At 39.0% G+C, this 18,915-nt stretch overlaps 1 protein-coding gene across 1 annotated transcript; it reads left to right on the top strand.

The window, feature by feature from the left end:
• The first annotated feature begins 9,825 nt into the window (after nt 1-9,825).
• Nucleotides 9,826-18,192, top strand: LYSMD3 (LysM domain containing 3). Its single transcript, XM_008061061.2, has 2 exons — nt 9,826-10,096; nt 16,078-18,192. The coding sequence occupies exons 1-2, from the start codon at nt 9,842-9,844 to the stop codon at nt 16,741-16,743; spliced, it is 921 nt and encodes a 306-aa protein (XP_008059252.1). The 5' UTR covers nt 9,826-9,841; the 3' UTR covers nt 16,744-18,192.
• The last annotated feature ends 723 nt before the right edge of the window (nt 18,193-18,915 follow it).

The following is an 18,915-nucleotide window of genomic DNA, read 5'->3' as shown; positions in this document are numbered from 1 at the left end:
AGAAAAAAAAAAAAAATATATATATATATATATATATATATATATATATATATATAGTCAGACTCTTACTCTGTCACCTAGGCTGTAGTGCAGTGGCACACACACGGCCACCGCAGCCTCCACCTGCTAGGCTCAGGAGATACTTCCGCCTCAGTCTTTTCAAGTAGCTGGAACCACAGGTGTGCTCCATCATGCCTAATTTTTCTTGATTTATTGTAGAGATGAGATCTTGCCAAGTTGCCCAGGCTGGTCTCAAACCCATAGGCTCGGGCAATCCTCTCACCTCGGCCTCCCAAAGTGCTGAGATTATAGGTGTGAGCCACCGCACCCAGCCAAAAAAATCTTTAAATCAAATATTTTTAATCCAAATCAATGTAATACTTGGTGTGTCTCCTCTAGTTCAAGACAAGCTTCCACTTGCCTTAGTGTCTGCAGTTGTCTCCTAACTGATCTTCCTGCTGCTGCCCTAACCTTCCTGTGGGATCCTTTTGAAAGGCAGATGATATATATCCTCCTCTGCCAGTGGTTTCTCATCATGCATAGACTGAAATTCCAAGTCTTTGCAATGGCCTACAAAGTCCCATCCAAACAGGCACCCACTGACCTCATCTCCAATGGCTTCTTTCATGGGCAATCTGCTGCAGCCATGCTGGAAGCCTTGCTCTTCCTCCAATCCACTAGAAAAAATTCCTCTCTCAGGAAGAGGACATTTTCATAGTGTGGTGATCCTCCTCCAACCCAGAACACTGCTGCGTCCTTCCCTACTTAATTTTCTTCCATTCACTTATCACCATCAATCACACCAACATTTCCTTTATTTATTTATTTAATTTTATTTTTTTTTGAGTTGGAGTCTCACTCTGTCGCTCAGACTGGAGAGCAGTGGCCGCTCCCGGCCACCGCAGCCTCGACCTGCTGGGCTCCGGCGATCCTTCCGTATTTTGTTTTTAATCTATCGTGAATACGAGGAGAGACTCCCCCAAAATGGAATTATTTTTGGAGGGCAGGCCCTAGTGTTATAGGCTTCCCTTGCTAGATAAGTGTTCTAGGAACCCATCGTTATCAATGTACAAGCTAGTGTTGTGAGAGGCTGTGTTTGGCTTCGGGGAATTTTTTTTTGAAATTCTTGCAACATGTTTGCCCATTTCATGATGGGGGATTACGAGCATACCCGCCCACACTGCACTGAGTGCAGTTCAGCAGTTTTTGACCAGAAGTGATGTGACACCCGTTCTCCATCCTCCCTATTTACCAGAACTTGCCCCAAGTGACTATTTATGTTTCCACAGATGACATAAGTTCTCACAGGGAAACATTTTGCCAATGTGGAAGAGGTGAAACAAAAAATGGCAGAAGCAGTAAAAGGCTTCAAAATGAATGAGTTCAAAAACTGTTTGAGCAGTGGAAAAAGCATCTCAATGATGTGTTGCATCAAATGGAGAATACTTTGAAGGTGACTGAATTTAAACATGTAAGAATAAATACACAATTTTTAAATAAATAAATTCTGGTTTTTTGCCCCCCACCATAAGCTTCAAGAGGGCAAGGATTCGGGCCTGTTTCATCACTGCATATCCCCAGTGCTTACAGCAGGGCTTGAAAGACATTGTCTGCTTAATTAGTATTTGTCAAATGAACAGATGTGATTTCTGTCTATACGTTGTCAGATAAGCACTACCTGTACTTCAGGTGTGCACATCTCACGATTATTCTTTATATAGGCATGGGCGCTTGCTTTTGAACTTCTTGTTTGTTTCAGATAATGTTGATTAAGCTGAGGATTATCACAAAAGTGGTCTCAACTAACTGGAAAGAAAGACCTGGACCTGAATAAGAAGAGGGTGCTCTCTCATTTTCCTTTGATGCTTTCTCACTCTCGAGCTCTCCTGATTCTGTGAATGCACTACTGAAAACCTAAGAACTCTCACTGGATGTCCACTCTCTGCCTCCATTTTCACAGGTTCTCTACTTCTGGGTGGTCATACCTTCATCCAGTTCCATAGATTCTATAGACATTTATCAGCACTGATTTGCCTGTGTGGCCTTGGTGACTATAAAGACCATGTGAAACAAAATATTTCAGTTATCAGTTGCTTAATACAAACATGTAATTATTCCTTTCTACCGTTCCAACTACCTAACTAAAAAGTTTAATAATATTTGTGAGATTAGTTTTCATCCAATAATGTCTACATGAATGAAGACATTGAAGACAGATGTTTTCAAGTCATGTTTGATATCCATGAATTACTTACCAGCACTTATAAGAAACTCTGGATTCATGAAGTATGCCTGACTCTTTTTAGCCACATTGTGGCAAAGCTGTGATTATAATGATCACTATATTTAAAATCATACGATGGAAAGCAGCTAGGGAGGTCATTGGTACATTTTTAGCAGAACATATCTAATCATGTTTTTTTCAAGATTTCTAGAGAAGAGACTCAATAATTTTCTCTATATATGGACTGTTTGAAGATCAGAGATGAGGAAGTTTTAAAAAGCTTCACCCCAGAATCCACTTTTAAATTCACTTAAGTTTATTTTAAGTATTTTTAAAAGTGTAGTTCTTTCCAGTTTTGCTTCTGGAAAACAGAATTAGAAAGAAAAGGCTGATAAGAGGTACAGGAAGGAACAGAGAATACAAGAACAGGGCTGAAAGAAATCAGACCGCAGGAAATCAAGAAGAAATGCAAAAAGAATTCAATGTTTTCTTATTCTTTCTTTTTTTATTTCTAAGAGAATTGATTTGGTTCTGTTCTCCAGGCACTCACCACTTGAATATAAAAGACTCAGGAATGATTAAGAAATGGTTAACTGTAGGTGAACTCTGGAAAGAATAAGTCCAGTTATTTAAAAATAAAATGTTTTGTCTTAATATTTTTAATAATAATAAAAGTAAGTAGTATCAACAATTCAGTGCGTGTAACAGGAAGACAATGTCTCCTTCTTACTCCCTGCCACTTCTAACCCTTTTTCAGCCACTGTTAAAAATTCTTTGAGTAGCTTTCCAGAAAGACAAATTAAATGCATCTCTCTACATAAACATGTGGGTGTGAATGTGGGTGGGTGTTGGGGGTGGGGAGTAGAGTGAGAGATGTACATTTAGAATTTTATTCCAAAGGAATACCACTACACACTCTGCATGACGATTCATTTTTTTCTCTTTAAAACTGTTTTGAAGATCTTCCTACATATATGTTTGGTGTCATGCATGCTCCACGAGTAAGGAGAATTTGTTTTTTCAGCACTGTATCCCTAATACCTAAAACTAAGGTCTTCTATATGCTTTTCCTTCAACAAAAAACTTCTTGGGTAAATGAATTAAAAATTTGGCAAATACAGATCAACTTCATTCTTTTGAACTAAAATATCATATTACATTGCTTTAAAGTAGCAAAAGTATCAGTCAGCTGTTGAACATTTAGTATGTTTTCAGATTTTGTCTATTACCGTAGTAAACATTCCTGAACAAAACTGTTAAAGCTTATACATATGCATCTGTAAGTAAATCTAATGTAATTTCTTAGCAATGTAATAGGTCAGCCGATTGCATTTCTAATTTTGATAGATATTGCCAAATGACGTTCCTAACAGGTTGCATCAATTTCCACTCTCATTAAAATACAACTTTTATTCTGGAGTAACTCACAAAACCTAAAAGTCAGTGACAAAAATGCATATTCCTAGAAACTACACATTCTTTCATCTACAGCCTGTTAATGGAAACTGTCAGATGAGATCTCAAAACACTAAAACTCCTTTTAGCTTTGCTGAGCATTGGGGACATCCTTTTTCTCAAAGACAAAGTATTTGTTCCTACTGGCTAGCTTTTTGGAACTTGGCCAAAATTCATGGATAACTGCCTCTTTTATATATTTGAATAATAAAATATAATTCTATTATTGCCTTTTTGGAAAGAATTTAATTACTGCATCATTGTTAAATACAAATAATGATTCAAAAACATGCAGATATCTTCGAGAAACTATTTATACAAAGGACACAGGTTGCAGTCCCAGAGAAGTGCTTGAAATCTGTCACTTTGGCTCTCACATGGATTCCACTGCTACTGACATTAAAATAAGAAAAGTAACCTATATGCAGAAAGAAGGTTGTATTCCCATTAACATTCATGAGAGCTAAGCAGCTGAAGCCCAACATAGCAAATAGGGAGTATCTCCTTTGTCTACCGATGAGAAACCGTCTCCGTGATAAATGGTTACAGACAGGGGTGTCATAAGGGCAACAGCACACAGAACGACTCCCATAAACTTTTGTTTTAAGTTTTCTTCTCCTGCAGATCTTTTTGTAGTGTTTGGAGCGCAGTGCCTATCCCCTCAGAAAACGAATAATATTGCAGTGCAGAATTCCTAACCTTTGCTGAGGCATTCCCCAGAAAACCAAAAACACGCCCTCTGAAAACAATTTAAACAAAGCTTCAGTCTTCATGATGTATAAATATCCTGACATTCCGAAAAGAAATGTCTTGCAACCTGCAACCCAGGCTATCTGTGCCTAAAATGGACACTGTTGTCTGAGTCAGCATGGTCGTCAGTGCAGCGTCTCTAACGTCCACACTGAGAGACATCAGTCACATCCTTAAGATGCTTTAATTCATTTACATAAATTCAAGCATATTATCATACTCATTTAATGTGTGAGAAAAATTATATAAGAAGCCGTGAATTTATTTCACAAACTAATATCTCATAGAGCCCCCAGGGTCACTAGCAGTGACTTTCAATTAATTTTCAAAGCAAAATAAGTTGGGTCACAATTTGTTGACACCTTCGACCTGAAGTTTCAGGGCAAACATTTTTCGGGGCCTGACTCTAGGTGGCTCACTTTCCTCGCCTATAAACACAAAGGCTGCAACAACCACCCCCTCCCCACATCATACAAGGGTTTCTCTCCAGTAGTTTGCCTCTTCTGCAGCAGTCTGGAGGCTTTCAGCACTAAAAAAGGTAATAAGCATTGTGCGATTTTCTAAAACAGGAATCGCAACACAGTGCTTTTGAGGTGTCCTTCCCCACCTTAGAGAAAATTCCAGATGCAAAGGGAAAAAAAAACGGCTCGACAGCTCCCCGACCAATCCTCTGCTCCGCCTCCTTCTCGGTGCTCTCTGGACAATCTGTGTCAGTGCCGTGCGGGCGCTGGACAAAGGCGAGGCCATTAGGTCGCCGGGGGTTCGCAGGGTCAGCAGGAGCTCAAGGCAGAGATCCCCCGCCTCGAGACACCAGGCTGACGCTAAGGGGAGGAGCCAGAGGCGGGGCTGGGGACAGGGCCCCGCACCCGAGTACTGGAGCCGTCTCTGCGCCTGCGCGCCGGGCGTGGGCCGGTGGTTGGCCGCCCCGGCTCTGGGCCCGCCCCCGGGGCCCCGTCCGTCGCCTCCTCCCCCGCCCCTGCCTACCTCCGCCCACTTGACGCGATGACGCCGCGCAGGTTTGCGGACGTGGCGGAGGCGCACGGCCCGGAAGGCGGAGTCGTTGGCGGCCGCGGCGGTGGCGGACCCGGGCAGCCAGAAACTAAGGCTTGGCCATGAACTTGCCCGAGACAGCTGCGGCGGGGGCGACTGACCTGGTAGCGGTCTCCTCGCTGCGTCCCCTCTTCTGACGGGACAGGTAAAGATGGCGGCGGAGGTGCGGGAGCTCGATGCGGGCGGGCGGGGTTGGGCCTCGCTGCTTTCTCGCTGGGGGCGGCGCGGAGCCCTCGGCCGCGGGCACGACTGGAGGGACTCGGCCCCCGGCCCGCGAGGGGGGACACTCCGAAACCGGGGAGACCTTGGAGACCCGCTCCGCCACGACCCCTTGTCACATCGGAGAAACTGAGGTTCAGAGGAAGGGCGCCCGCTTGCCGGAGGACCGGGACAGTGGGCTTTCCACCCAAACCCTGCTCTTCTCCCGCGACTTGCTGTCGGGAAATAGTCGCCTTCCCTTGTCACTTCGTCCAGGTGTGATGCGGGGACAGAAATCTGAGATTAAAACCCCGCTGAGATAACCGGGAAAGAACTAGACGTGTGGAATAGAGGAAGCCATGTTTTTAGAAATGACAGTGGTCCTGGCGGCTAAGATGCCCTTAGTTCTGTCCCCGGGCGGAGCTCTCTTGTGCCCTGTGACCCCTTTATTGCTGCCTGCTCAGTTAAGGAAGGTCAAAGCGAAACACTCAGCTGCAGTTCTTGCTGGGTACCTGGGTGCTTGGGAACCCATTCTCAGTTGCAAGCTGAGCCGACGAATGCCCTGTCCACATTGGCAATGAATTACTGTTTGTGACCCTTTCTAATCTAGGAAGCGTAGATTTGAACCGGATGACTGGGATGTACTTTCTAATCTCTAAGCAGTTGACTCACAGTCTAGATTTTCACTTCGATTAGAGGCACAGCCTATCCTCGGAGGAGTCGATGTGACCATGACTTCAAAACTGCTTTTGAGCTATAAGATGTGGTAGCTTTCTTTAGCTTGGTGGCTGTGAAGTTAGGAATCCTAAGCTCTTGTCCCAGTTTTCTGAATGGGGGATTCCTGCCTTTTTCCTGCCCTCAGGGAACTAACCAGGTGAACAGAATTGAGCCCAATGACTTGGATATTGTGTACTTGCTAATCTCTAAGCAGCTGACTCAGTTGATTGTGTGGGTCAGCGTTTAGCTTTTCACTTCCATTAGAGACACAGCCAGTTCTTGATCATTCAGGATATCCAGGTTGTGGGGAGTGGAGAGAGAGTGAGACATGTTCTGGTCTTTAAGTGTTGTTTAGAAAGACATCATGGAGAGAGGTTGATATAAATATTTAAAATGGTTTTGGGGCACTCCTCAGTGATTTTCAGTTAACTGATCTAAGCCAGTTTTAAGGTTCTAAGAACAACTTATCAGGGAGAAGTAGTCTAAAGGGACAACATAACTGGGCCAATATAATCATGTGTAAATTACTGTATATTAAATGATTTTTCACTTTTTAAAAAATCATGAGTGCCTTTTAGGAATACGAAGCAATGAATGTTCTCCCCCCAAAAAATACATATGTATAAAATTTGCTGATGAATCCATAAGTTTCACAGATATTCCCTAAATTAAAGACACAAGATAAAAAGGACCTGGCTAAATCAGTGGAAATGAAACTGTTATCCTTGGAGGAACAGACATAATCATGATTTCAAAACTACTTTTGAGATATAAAATGTGGTGGCTTTCTTTAGTTTGGTGTTTGTCAGGTTAAGCATTCTAGTTCTTGGTAATAAATAATGTAGTACATTGGGAATAGTTGAAATAACCAATTTAGTATATAGCTGTTAGTTATCTGCAGTATTTGAATAGAAATCCTTGAGTTTTTAAAGCGTTGTTACAATTTTGCCATATAGCAGGATCAGAAACTGGTTTTCAATTTGGAGTTAATTATATGAAAGTTTCAAAACATTGTATAAGTATATGCCTGTGTAGAGAGTACAGGTGGAGTATTTATCTGAAATGCTTGGGACCAGAAGTGTTTCAGATTTAGATTTTTTCGGATTTGGGAGTATTTGCATATACACAATAAGATATATTGGGACAGGACCTTAGTCTAAACACAGAATTTGTTTCATATTCACCTTATACACATAGCCTGAAGGTAATTTTATATAGTATTTTAAATACTCGTGTGCATGAAACAAAGTTTGTGTACCTTGAGCCATCAGAAAACAAAAGTCTCATCTCAGCCACCCTGTGGATAGTTTGTGGTTGTTTGGCATCACCGTCGTTCCTGACTGAATTTATATGCGACTGGTAAGCAATCATCACACTTAGTCATACATGCATACTTAACAGCAAAAAATATGATATACCATTAATTCAGTGAAAAAAATTAATGAGTTCAGCACAGTAGCATCACCAGAAAGCCTGTACAGATTTAGCATCCCTCATCTGAAACATCGGGTGAGGAATTGTTCATTTGTGACTTCATATCAGCACCCAGAAAATTTCAGATTTCAGCGTATTTCAGGTTTTCAATTTTTGGATTAGGAATGCTAAGCCTGTGTAACTTATTGTCATCCATTTTACAAATTCAAGCTTTAGGAGTTGGTCTTTTTTTATTTTTTTAAATTTAATTTTTCTTTTTTTATTTTTCTTTTCTACTTGGTACTCATCCATTGTGTTCCAAGACACCGCGTCTCTAGAAGATGTTGTTTTGCCTTGACTCCTTGCCACAGCACTTTCCTGGTTTCTGCCTCCAGACATGCCTTTCTATCTTTGCAGGCAGGTTTCCCTCCCAAATGCTACATGTGGGAATTCTTCAAGTCTCAATCTTGGGCCCTCTGTCGTTATTCTGTACTCTCTCTCTCTAGGTAACCTCATCTATACTCACAGGTTTAGCTTTACCTATATGCAGATTAGTCATGAAATCATATTTCTAGCCCAGACTTTTTCTCCGAATTTGACTGTGTAGCCCACTTGTCTATTTGATATTCCCTTTTGCTGTCTTAGCAGAACTCAACCATAGTCACACAGCCACTCTCCCTAGTTTTTGTTCTTCTAGTGTTCCATCTCTTAGAGAATGGCCCCGCAATTTATTCAGCTATGCCAATTAGAAACCTTGGTGTGTTGCTTAACCTTTCCTCTCTTCAAGTCAAAGTCATATTAAATCCAAAGTATTTTATCTCCAAAATACCTCTTACTACCTTCCTCCATCTTTTACAGCAGTAATTGAAAACAGTCTATCCTTTCTTATGTGAATAATTCATATGAAGTCAAAACTGTGAGTGTGGAATTAGTTTTTTAGGTTCTTGTGTTTCTTCTTAGTGATAATAGATCAACTTGATGGTAGTAAGTTAACAGTGAGTGTAGGTAAACAATAAATATACGTTGATGTATGTTTTAAACTTAGGTCAGCTCCCAGTCAGTCTTACAAAGTTTTTTTCTGAAGTGTAAATGAACAAAGTGACATAAAATCTACTTAAAATCTTTATGGACCATAAACTGAATTTGATGAGGTCTCTAACTTGGGTTGGGTAAAAAGCTTCCAGAGAAGAAAATTCCCTGGTTAAGAGCAAAATCATAAATTCTGTGGAAGGCATATACTGTACTAAATATAAATACTGAAGTCAGTATGATCCAGAAGTGAGTAGTGCAAAAGCTATTTCAATCCTGCATGAACTTAAGATACAGGACAAGCCAAAAAATTTTGAATTCATAAAAGTATTGCATGTGAATAAACCATACTTTGATTCTATGAGAACTATAAGTTATATATATGGTCACAAGTTTTTAAGACATAAAATAATTTCTGTAATTTTCTTCATAGACTCACAATAAGGGAACTTAATATTTTTACCTTAAAAAAAATTATAATGAGTGGATTGCCTGAGCCTGTGGGTTCGAGACCCTCCTGGGCAGCGAGACCTCATCTCTACAATAAATCAAAAAATCTGCCGGGCGTGGTAGCGCAGTCCTGTAATTCCTGCTACTGGGAAGGCTGAGGCGGAAGGATCACCGGAGCCCAGCAGGTCGAGGCTGCGGTGGCCAGGAGCGGCCACTGTACTCCAGTCTGGGCGACAGAGTGAGACTCCAACTCAAAAAAAAAAAAAAAATTATAGCAATTTGTCCTGGTTAAAATGCAGTTACTGCCATGTTTTGCGATGTATGGTCTAGAACAATAGATTACCTGTTGCCCCATGCTGTGTTGTCGCCACTGCCAAATGTTTGTTATACTCTAGCAGTTATAAAACTTGAACCTAAATTTTTAAACAACCAAAACCATTCTTTAAAAAAAAAACAAAAGATAAAATGTCCAGAATGTAAGATGCTGGTAAATTAAACAGATCGGCTACATTCCAAAGTTTTCTTTCCTTTTTTTCCCTTTCAGATTTGAACAGTATGGCAGGAAGGCATCAGAATCGCAGCTTTCCTCTTCCAGGAGTTCAGTCAAGTGGTCAAGTACATGCATTTGGAAATTGTACAGACAGTGATGTGTTGGAGGACGATGCTGAAGTGTATGAGCTAAGAGCCAGAGGAAAAGAGAAAGTCCGAAGAAGTACATCAAGAGACAGACTTGATGACATTATAGTATTAACAAAAGATATCCAAGAAGGAGACACTTTAAATGCAATAGCCCTTCAGTACTGTTGTACGGTAAGTTTTAATTTTACATAAGGCCTTCCAGGATAAATTATTTATTAGACTAGTCCACATTAAAATAAATTCTGTGTCCTTTTACCTTGTTTATTCCTTTCTTCTGTTTTTTAAATTTTTTTCTTCTTTGCCTAGAAATCTGGGTCATGTTGATGGATGTCTGCTTTTTAGAATAGTTGAATTTCTTTTTTATTTCCAAATCATAATTTTATCTTCGGTACTGAAAACCACTCGTATGTTATCTTCTTGTCAAAAGGCAAGAGAATGTATAAGTATGTAAGGAAATGTGTTCTCTACTCCAGTTTCCTGAGATAACCAGTGTATATATGTGTGTGTGTCTATATAAATCTAAGTTGAGTTGGGTTTGAACTGCTGAACACTCAGTACTGTTTGGATAGGTGTGCTCATAAATCCCCCATCACGAGATGGGCAAATATGCTGAAAGAATCTCCAAAATAATAATAATAATAATAATAATAATAATAATTTCCCTGAAACTGAATGTAGCTTCTCATGGCAATGCTAGCTGGTTTATGGATGCTGATGGGCTCCTAGAACACTTACCTGTGGAGGAAGCCTATATTACAAGGGTCCCACCTTCCAAAAAATAATTCTGTTTTTTTTGGGTCCCCCCTCATATATTATGCATGTTACTCTGCAACTTGCATTTTTTTGTGTGTTGTAGTATATCATGGACATCCCTCATGACCATCTGTCTTAGCCTTATAGAACTCAAGATAATCAGGATAGTCAGGGTATTCCTTTTTTTTGAGTCGGAGTCTCACTCTGTCCCCCATGCTAGAGTGCAGTGGCATGCTCACAGCCACTGCAACCTTGACCTGCTGGGCTCAGGTGATCCTTCTGCCTCAGCCTTCCAGGTAGCTGGAACCACAGGTGCATGTCACTATACCCGGCTGACATTTTGATTTATTGTAGAGACAGGGTCTCGCCATGTTGCTCAGGGTAGTCTTGAACCCCTGAGCTCAGGTAATCCTCTTGCCTTTCCTTCCCAAAGTGTTGGAATTACAGGCATGAGCCTGGCTTAGTCAGGATATTCTTCGTGCTTTACACTGTGTGGTGGATATCATCACAGCCACATCTTTAAATGGTGGTACCTTTATTTCTGTGAAGTAGAATCCTAAAAGTGGGATTACTAGATAAAAGGAAAAGTATCTTTCTGATTTTAATATATTCTAAACTCTGAACCCGTTTTATGTCTGTTGTTATGTCGATCTTGAGTTGTTAGCAGGGTATGTTTTTCTATAAACACATTGATATGGAAATTGGTTAGAACATTGGTTTTTAAGTTATGATCTCGTAACTCCCAGTAAAATTTTGAAATGTATGCGCTATGTTCCTCCTTGCACATTTTTATATTAACATCTTACAAATTTCCACATGACTTAAAATAGTTACAAAGGGTATAATTTTCAGAATATTATCAATATTGGCATTTAAAATAAGACTGTTAGAATACTCCTTAAGTTTTCCACAGAATCCTAAATACTACCACACCAGACTTTGCTACCTGAAATCTTTATTTTAAAAAATATGTGTGTGTGTGAGCTCTTTTTTAATAGTGTGAAATTTTGTATTCCTTTTCTCCCTGAATGTTATTCTCCCTCAAAATTTTCCATGATGTAAAATACTTTTATACTTGAAAATCTTTTACTCTCTGTCATACTCATCTGCAATAGAAGCACACGTTTGTAAATTTATATTATATAAATGTGTGTATATGTATGTGTGTGTACATATATATAACAATCTAAATTGAGTTGGGATTCTGTTTTTTTTTTCAGGGTAATGATTGCAATTCATAATTCTTCAAAACAAATATATTACAAATTTTGATTTAAAAATTTAGCAAAATATTTTATGGAAGTTAATTTTTTTGATGAGGTCTTAAGAGCTGAGTAGTTGTTTTCCCCCAACTTGCTCATGTATGGCAACACCATTCCTGTCATTATTAACAGAAAATATCTAAGTTTATTTTTTAATGCAAATAAACATGTGAATACATGTTTTATAAGAAACAAATTACAGAATGTATTAGAAGGTCAACGACAGAATCAAGACTTCAAAATGAGAGGCAAGTCTAAAAACATCAGGTAGAGATCCATGAGAAGAGTGTGACTGACTCAGTAGCTTTCTTAGAGAAAAATTTTAGCTTTACTTATTTATTTTTTTGTGTTGGAGTCTCAAGGCCGGAGTGCTGTGGCACACTCAAGGCTACCACAGCCTTGACCTGCCTGGCCCAGGTGATATTTCTGCCTCAACCTTGCAAGTACCTGGGACTACAGGTGCATGCCACCACACCTGGCTAGTTTTTGATTTATTGTAGAGACGAGGTCTCACCAAGTTGTCCAGGCTGGTTTCAAACTCCTGGACTAAGGCAGTCCTCTTGCCTCTTCCTCCCAAAGTGCTTGGGATTACAGATGTGAGGCACCGTTCCTGGCTAGATATTAGCTTTCTTTTAATGAACCCGGAAAATTCTCTTAGAAGGGAAATTTGACATGCCACCTGAGTTATTAAAAATAGGTCATGTTTCCAATGAGGTGAAAAGGAGAATGTGTTTCAGGCAAATGACAGTGGTGTAGAACATATTTCAAGGAGGAAATAAGTTGAACAACAAAGGAAGTTATAATAGGTTTTCAGAAATGAGTGGTACAGACTGACTGAGGTGAAGTGCTTTGAGACAACTGAGGAAGAGTTTGATCCATATGGTAAGAGAACACTATTGTTGTAAGGCCTTTAACAGGAGTGGTGCAGAAAAACCTGCTAGTGAATTGGAAGGGATCCCATAAACAGATTAGTGGAATAATTCAAATGAAGATGATCAGGACTTAGACTAAAATATTTGTGAAAAGGATAGAAGATGTATTTGGGAAAAACCACAGAATGTATCAGCTGATTCTTTATTTGAAATGAAGAATGATGAGAAGTAATTAACTTAACATTAGAGGAGACCACAGTAGTGGGCAAATTGATAAAACAGGATTGGAGTTGATGGGAGCACAACTAGCCAAAAAAGATTAACCTTAAAAAAGGATTTATTATCATTTAAAAAATACAGTAAGTAGTCAGTGCTGTATTCCATTTATCAATTGTCTTAAGGATTACTTTAAAAATATGCCTGTTATAAAACAATGGTGAGAGGAATAAAAAACCCAAGATTGGAATCTTGAATGTAACTGAGGAAGTTAGCATAGCATAGAAAACATAGGGATGAGAGGTAACATCTAGGTCGATATTAAACCTTGGAAGCCTAATTCAGAAAGAGTACTGCGGTCTGACAGTTAAGTTCATGAACTCATCCTAGAAAAAGCGCTACGTACCTCATTGATGGATATCACTGTGGTCACCTTTGAAGTACTCAAAGCTATGCACCGACGCCAGCGCCTAGTCCATCCGTCAAAGCTGTTTTGGAACTCTTTCTGGACTAACCATTTGAGCTGTTGTAACGAGAATGTCAGAGTGTGAATTAGTGTAATGAACAAACATTACATTTCTTGTTAAATGTGGCAGGAATGGAAGTGAAATCAGGGACATGTTAGTCCAGGTGTCTGGGTATAAAACCATGAAGAAAACGGCAGTGTACAAATGGATTAAATGTATTTCTGAGGGGATGGAAAGTGTCACTGATGAAGAGAGGTCAAGATGGCCAGCACCGAGCAGAACTGTTGAAAACATTACAAAAATTCGTCAAATTGTGCATCAAACTCGTTGGCTTACTGTGGGAAGCATAGCAGACCAAACAAACATTGATAGAGAAGCAGTTAGGAAAATCTTAACTGAAAATCTTGGCATAAGAAAGGTGTGTGCAAAAATGGTGCCATAGGAGCTCTTGGATCGTGACAGTGTACCAGCTCACATATCACTGTGAGGGAGCTTTTAGCCAGTAAACAAACAACTGTATTGGAACTCCCTCCCTAGTCACCTGATCTGGCCCCCAGTGAATTTTTCTTTACCTGAAGATAAAGGAAATATTGAAAGGAAGACATTTTGATGGCATTCAGGACATCAAAGGTAATATGACCACAGCTCTGATGGCCATTCCAGAAAAAGAGTTCCAAAATTGCTTTGATGGGTGGACTAAGCATTAGCATCAGTGCATAGCTTCTCAAGAGGAGTACTTCAGAGGTGACCATAGTTCATTCAGCAATGAAGTGTGTAGCACTTTTTCTAGAATGAGTCCGTGAGCTTAATTGTCAGCCCTTGTATACAATACCAAGCAAAAGAGAATGGGGTCAAATTTTGTAGTTTGTCGATGAATTTTCATTTGCTGTAAGATATAGAAGTCTCAGGGTAGTAAGATGACAAAACACCCTTTATCTTTACTGTTTCATCTTCAATTTTCAGTCCTATTCTTTAGTCCTTTCCCTCTAATCTCCCCACACACTCCAAGGGAATTTTTCCAGTTTGAACTCTTTAAGTCTTTGTGCTTGTCATTTTTCCCTCCTAAAAACCCTCTTCCCTTGACCTCCTTGTCCCTGCAGGTTTCTGGTTTTCCTATTAACATTTAATACAGCTACCATTTATATAATATACCCCATATCACTTTTCCAAGTGTTCTACATACATTTTAATTCATTAGTGTTCACGTTAACCCTATAAGGTCAGTATTATTATTACTGTCGTTTTCCGGGCGTGGAAACTGAGTGGCAGATGTTAAACAACTTGCCAAAGACCATCACAACTAGAGAGTGTCAGAGCCATGCTTCAAACCCAGAAAATAATGCTCTTAACCACCATTGTCTATTGCCTTCCTGGCTACTCTTTCTTAATCTCCTTTGTGAATTTCTCTTACTAAACATATCCCTCAATATTGGAGTTCTTCAGGGATCTTTCCTGTTGCTTTATTCTGCCAGTCTTTTTCCAGTGAATCTGTCTGTGTTTACTCTTTGATGTCAGTTACTATTTTTGCTGATAATCCACAAGTCTGTATCTCTAGCTAGCTGAACATTTTCCACTTGTGTGCCTCAAGCACCTCAAAGCCAATGTGCCCAAAGTGTACATTCGTCCTCTTCTCACCTCCACAGTGCTTCATGTCTCAGTGAATGACAGCATCATCTACCATGTTGACCAAACCAGAAATCTAAGTTTACCTCTCTGACATTAGTCAGGCAATTCATGATTAGCGCTTAGATTAAAGCATTGATGGAAATGATGAATGGGACTAACAACTTTAAAGGTGGTGGGAGAAACTGGCAGACTAATGGGTAATCTAACTTCCCTCTTCCCTGTCACAAGGGACTAGGATATACAGATAGGCATATCCCACTGTAGACGGGATATGTAAACTGGTTAAGAGGTATATAATACAGAGAAAGTTTATAAAAATGACTAATCTTGAAGCTAATTGAATAATGTCCTTATACTGAGATTGGGGGAAAATGGCTTCAGAAGACAAGTGAGGGAGACAAATTACCATATTTCATTAGTTCTGAGGTATATGTTTTTCCACACAGTTTAACATTTTTGAAATTTGAATGGCGGCATCTTCAATATATTTGGTGGAGTTTTTTTTTTTCCTTAAGATACATAAAATGTTGCATCTTGGAGTTGGTGGCATCTCAGTTTTGATAAAATATGGTAGTTTTAGTTGGGTAAGTTAACATTTGCCTATATTCTAGTTGCCAGATTGGAGTAAAGAACATTAAGTGTCCATAATCCTCCTTCACAAGTTGTAAAGGGAAACAGTAAAGCACCCTAGAGTCTAGTTAAATAGCTAAGTTTAATTAGTGTTACCAATACTTGGGTGATAGTAGAAAGTAATTGGTGATTTCCTAACACTGATGGATCAAAAGTGGTATAATACTCTCATTTACAAATAAAGTTAAACTCTCATTGGATGTAGGAACTTAATACTACTAATAGCTGAGCTCAGCTTTTTTTCTTCCAAAAGTAACTGGGATGAATGACTATTGCTACCTTTATTTTGGTTTAGAACTCAGCTGAATGTTCTTTTTTTTTTTCAGGTAGCAGACATCAAGAGAGTTAACAATCTCATCAGCGATCAAGACTTTTTTGCCCTTAGGGCTGTCAAAATTCCAGTAAAAAAGTTTAGTTCCTTGACTGAAACACTTTGTCCTCCCAAAGGAAGACAGGCCTCACGTCACTCATCTGTTCAGTACTCTTCAGAACCACAGGACATTTTGCCAGCTGTTGATTCTCTTTCTTCCAGTGAGTCAGCTGGTAGCTTTTTAAAAGAAGTAGACCGAGACATAGAACAAATAGTCAAGTGCACAGACAACAAGAGAGAGAACCTCGATGAGGTGGTGTCTGCCTTAACAGCACAGCAAGTGCGTTTTGAGTCTGATAACAGAAGCACTCAGCATAAGGATCCCTATTACGGAGCAGACTGGGGAATAGGGTGGTGGACGGCTGTGGTGATCATGTTGATAGTAGGTATAATAACACCAGTATTTTATTTGCTGTATTATGAAATTTTAGCTAAAGTGGATGTTAGTCACCATTCAACAGTGGACTCTTCACATCTGCAGTCAGGAATCACACCCCCATCACAGCAGAGAGAAGTGGAACATGGAATTGCTCCAACCAAAGGAACACACCTCAGCCAACAAGATGATCATAAACTGTATGGGCAAGATTCTTGGTCCCCTGCTGCTCAACACCAGATATAGCACTTAGCTCGTAGTCATGGGGTTGATGATCACGTGTGTGCATCTGGCATGTGGTGAATCGGTTATGTTCAATAACCACTTCAAAAGCAGGATTTAGGGAGATTGAAGATGTTTTATAGTTTTTTAAACTAAATTAAACTAAATCCACTTACATGTGGATTGTGTTTAAGATCCCTACAGTTGCTAATTGTTGCTATTGAGAGCAGTCTCTGCAAAAATCTGGTGTTAGTGCTTAAAGCAGAAATGAATTTAAATGTGTGTTTAGAAAGTTCTTGGAAGTCATTTTCTCACTTAAGACTAGCTATGTTTAAATTTTATTTTTTTAAGTAATTTCTTATTTAAAGTTTTTGTTAAATTAATGAAATAAAATGATGATAGCATGACATGTCTGCAACTGAAGAAAATTTACTACTGTGAGTTACCAAAATATTTAGTTGGCAAAAAAGTCTGATTCTTAAGTTTATGATAGCATATACTTAACACACTATTTTGAAACTTTTAAAAAACAAATTCAGCACATGTGCTATGAAAGCATAAGTACAAACAAATGGCAATGTAATGTATAATTTCAGTATTAGAGGCTAAGAAATAGATTAAAAGATTTTGAAGCCCCCAAAATAACATGGTTGGAAAGCTGTCATCTGGTCATTAGAACACTGGAGTATCAAGACCTAAAATTAATTTTTGTCTCTTAAAGAATGCTTTCTTTAAGCTAGACCCTTTAACCTCACCTCTGTGCTTCTGTTTTTAAACAATCATATTTGCCTCTGATATTTGAAAGCACTTTTGTAATTTTGATGATGAAAAGTGTTACCCATGTACAGATTAGCATTATTTAGGAAATAATTCCTCACATACTGTGACAAATCACTGCTGTTATGTATAGTAACATGCCTTAATTACATTTAATGCCTTATAATATTACTTTGTGTAAGTAAATACAAGTTTTAGAATTAAAATTAAGCATTATATCAGATGACCCCCATGGGATTCAGCACATAGGCTATATAAATTCGTCTCTACCTTCACTGTCAAGCACATGTAATTGGGTCAAGACAAATCTTTGCCTCAGAGGTCTTTTGAAGAAAATGGATTATTAAGCAAAAATGAGTAGAAAGGCGCCCTTTTTTTTTTAATGATAGCAAATTGTTTATATAGTGATCTCTTGCCCTCAGTTTTTCAAAGAGAAATGTCCAACTTTCCTGAAATGTAGCATCAAATTGGAGAACAAAGGCCAAAGGTAGATGGATTGGTTGAAAGGGCTTGACAGTGCTACTAAGGTCTGTTATGAGTCAGCCAGAGTCTGACTAATAAATAAGAAACATTTGCATACTGATAACAGCATTTAATCTTTAAAGTATGTGTTGTTAAAATGTAACCAAAATTATTCAATAGAAATGAGATTCATGGAGTCTGGATTGCTTGTTTTTTGTATAATAAAGTATATACCTGAAGATATGTAACACCCCCTCATTTTCTGGGCATCATTTCCTAATTTTTAAGGTTTCAGCCTCTGATCATTCTATATTTCAAATTCCAATGTTGATACAAATAGGCATGAATAAATATTCATGGTACATGGGGTTTTATGTACTTTCAGGAGAAAAGCATAAAAAGACAGGACAAAGCTATCAAATATTAAAGCCTTTGCAGACTGGATGTGGTGGCTCACACCTGTAATTGTGGTACTTTGGGAGGCCGAGGAAGGAGGATTGCTTGAGCCTGGACAACATAGCAAGACCTCATGTCTACAAAAAAAATAGAAAAAAAAATAGCCGGGCATGGTGATGTCAGCTATTGTCAGTAGTCCCAGCTACTTGCAAGGGTGAGGCAGGAGGATCACTTGGGCCCAGGTATTCAAGGTTGTAATGAGCCATGATTTTGTCACTGCACTCCAGCCTAGGTGACAGAGTGAGTCTGACTAAAAAAAAAAAAAAAAAAAGAAAAAGCCTTGCATATGTTAAAGGTCTTTATACAAGTACCAAAAAGTGTTTAGTAGGGAAGTTGCAAATTGATTCTTTAATCCGTTTTGTAAACATTTAAAAAATCGTTTTAATGTGCCTTGGACATCTTGAAAAGAGGAGTCATATAATTTATGCTCAGTGTTAACTGGTTAATTTACATTATATTTATTAAGCCTGCTGAAGAATCAAGTTTTAAGGAAGAAAATAC

Source organism: Carlito syrichta, unplaced genomic scaffold (genome assembly GCF_000164805.1).
Source record: "Carlito syrichta isolate Samal-C Ts95f unplaced genomic scaffold, Tarsius_syrichta-2.0.1 Scaffold305037, whole genome shotgun sequence".
In the NCBI taxonomy this organism is placed as follows: Eukaryota; Metazoa; Chordata; class Mammalia; order Primates; family Tarsiidae; genus Carlito; species Carlito syrichta.
The sequence above is the reverse complement of the archived record's forward strand: the minus strand, read 5'-3'. Positions and strand labels throughout refer to the sequence as shown.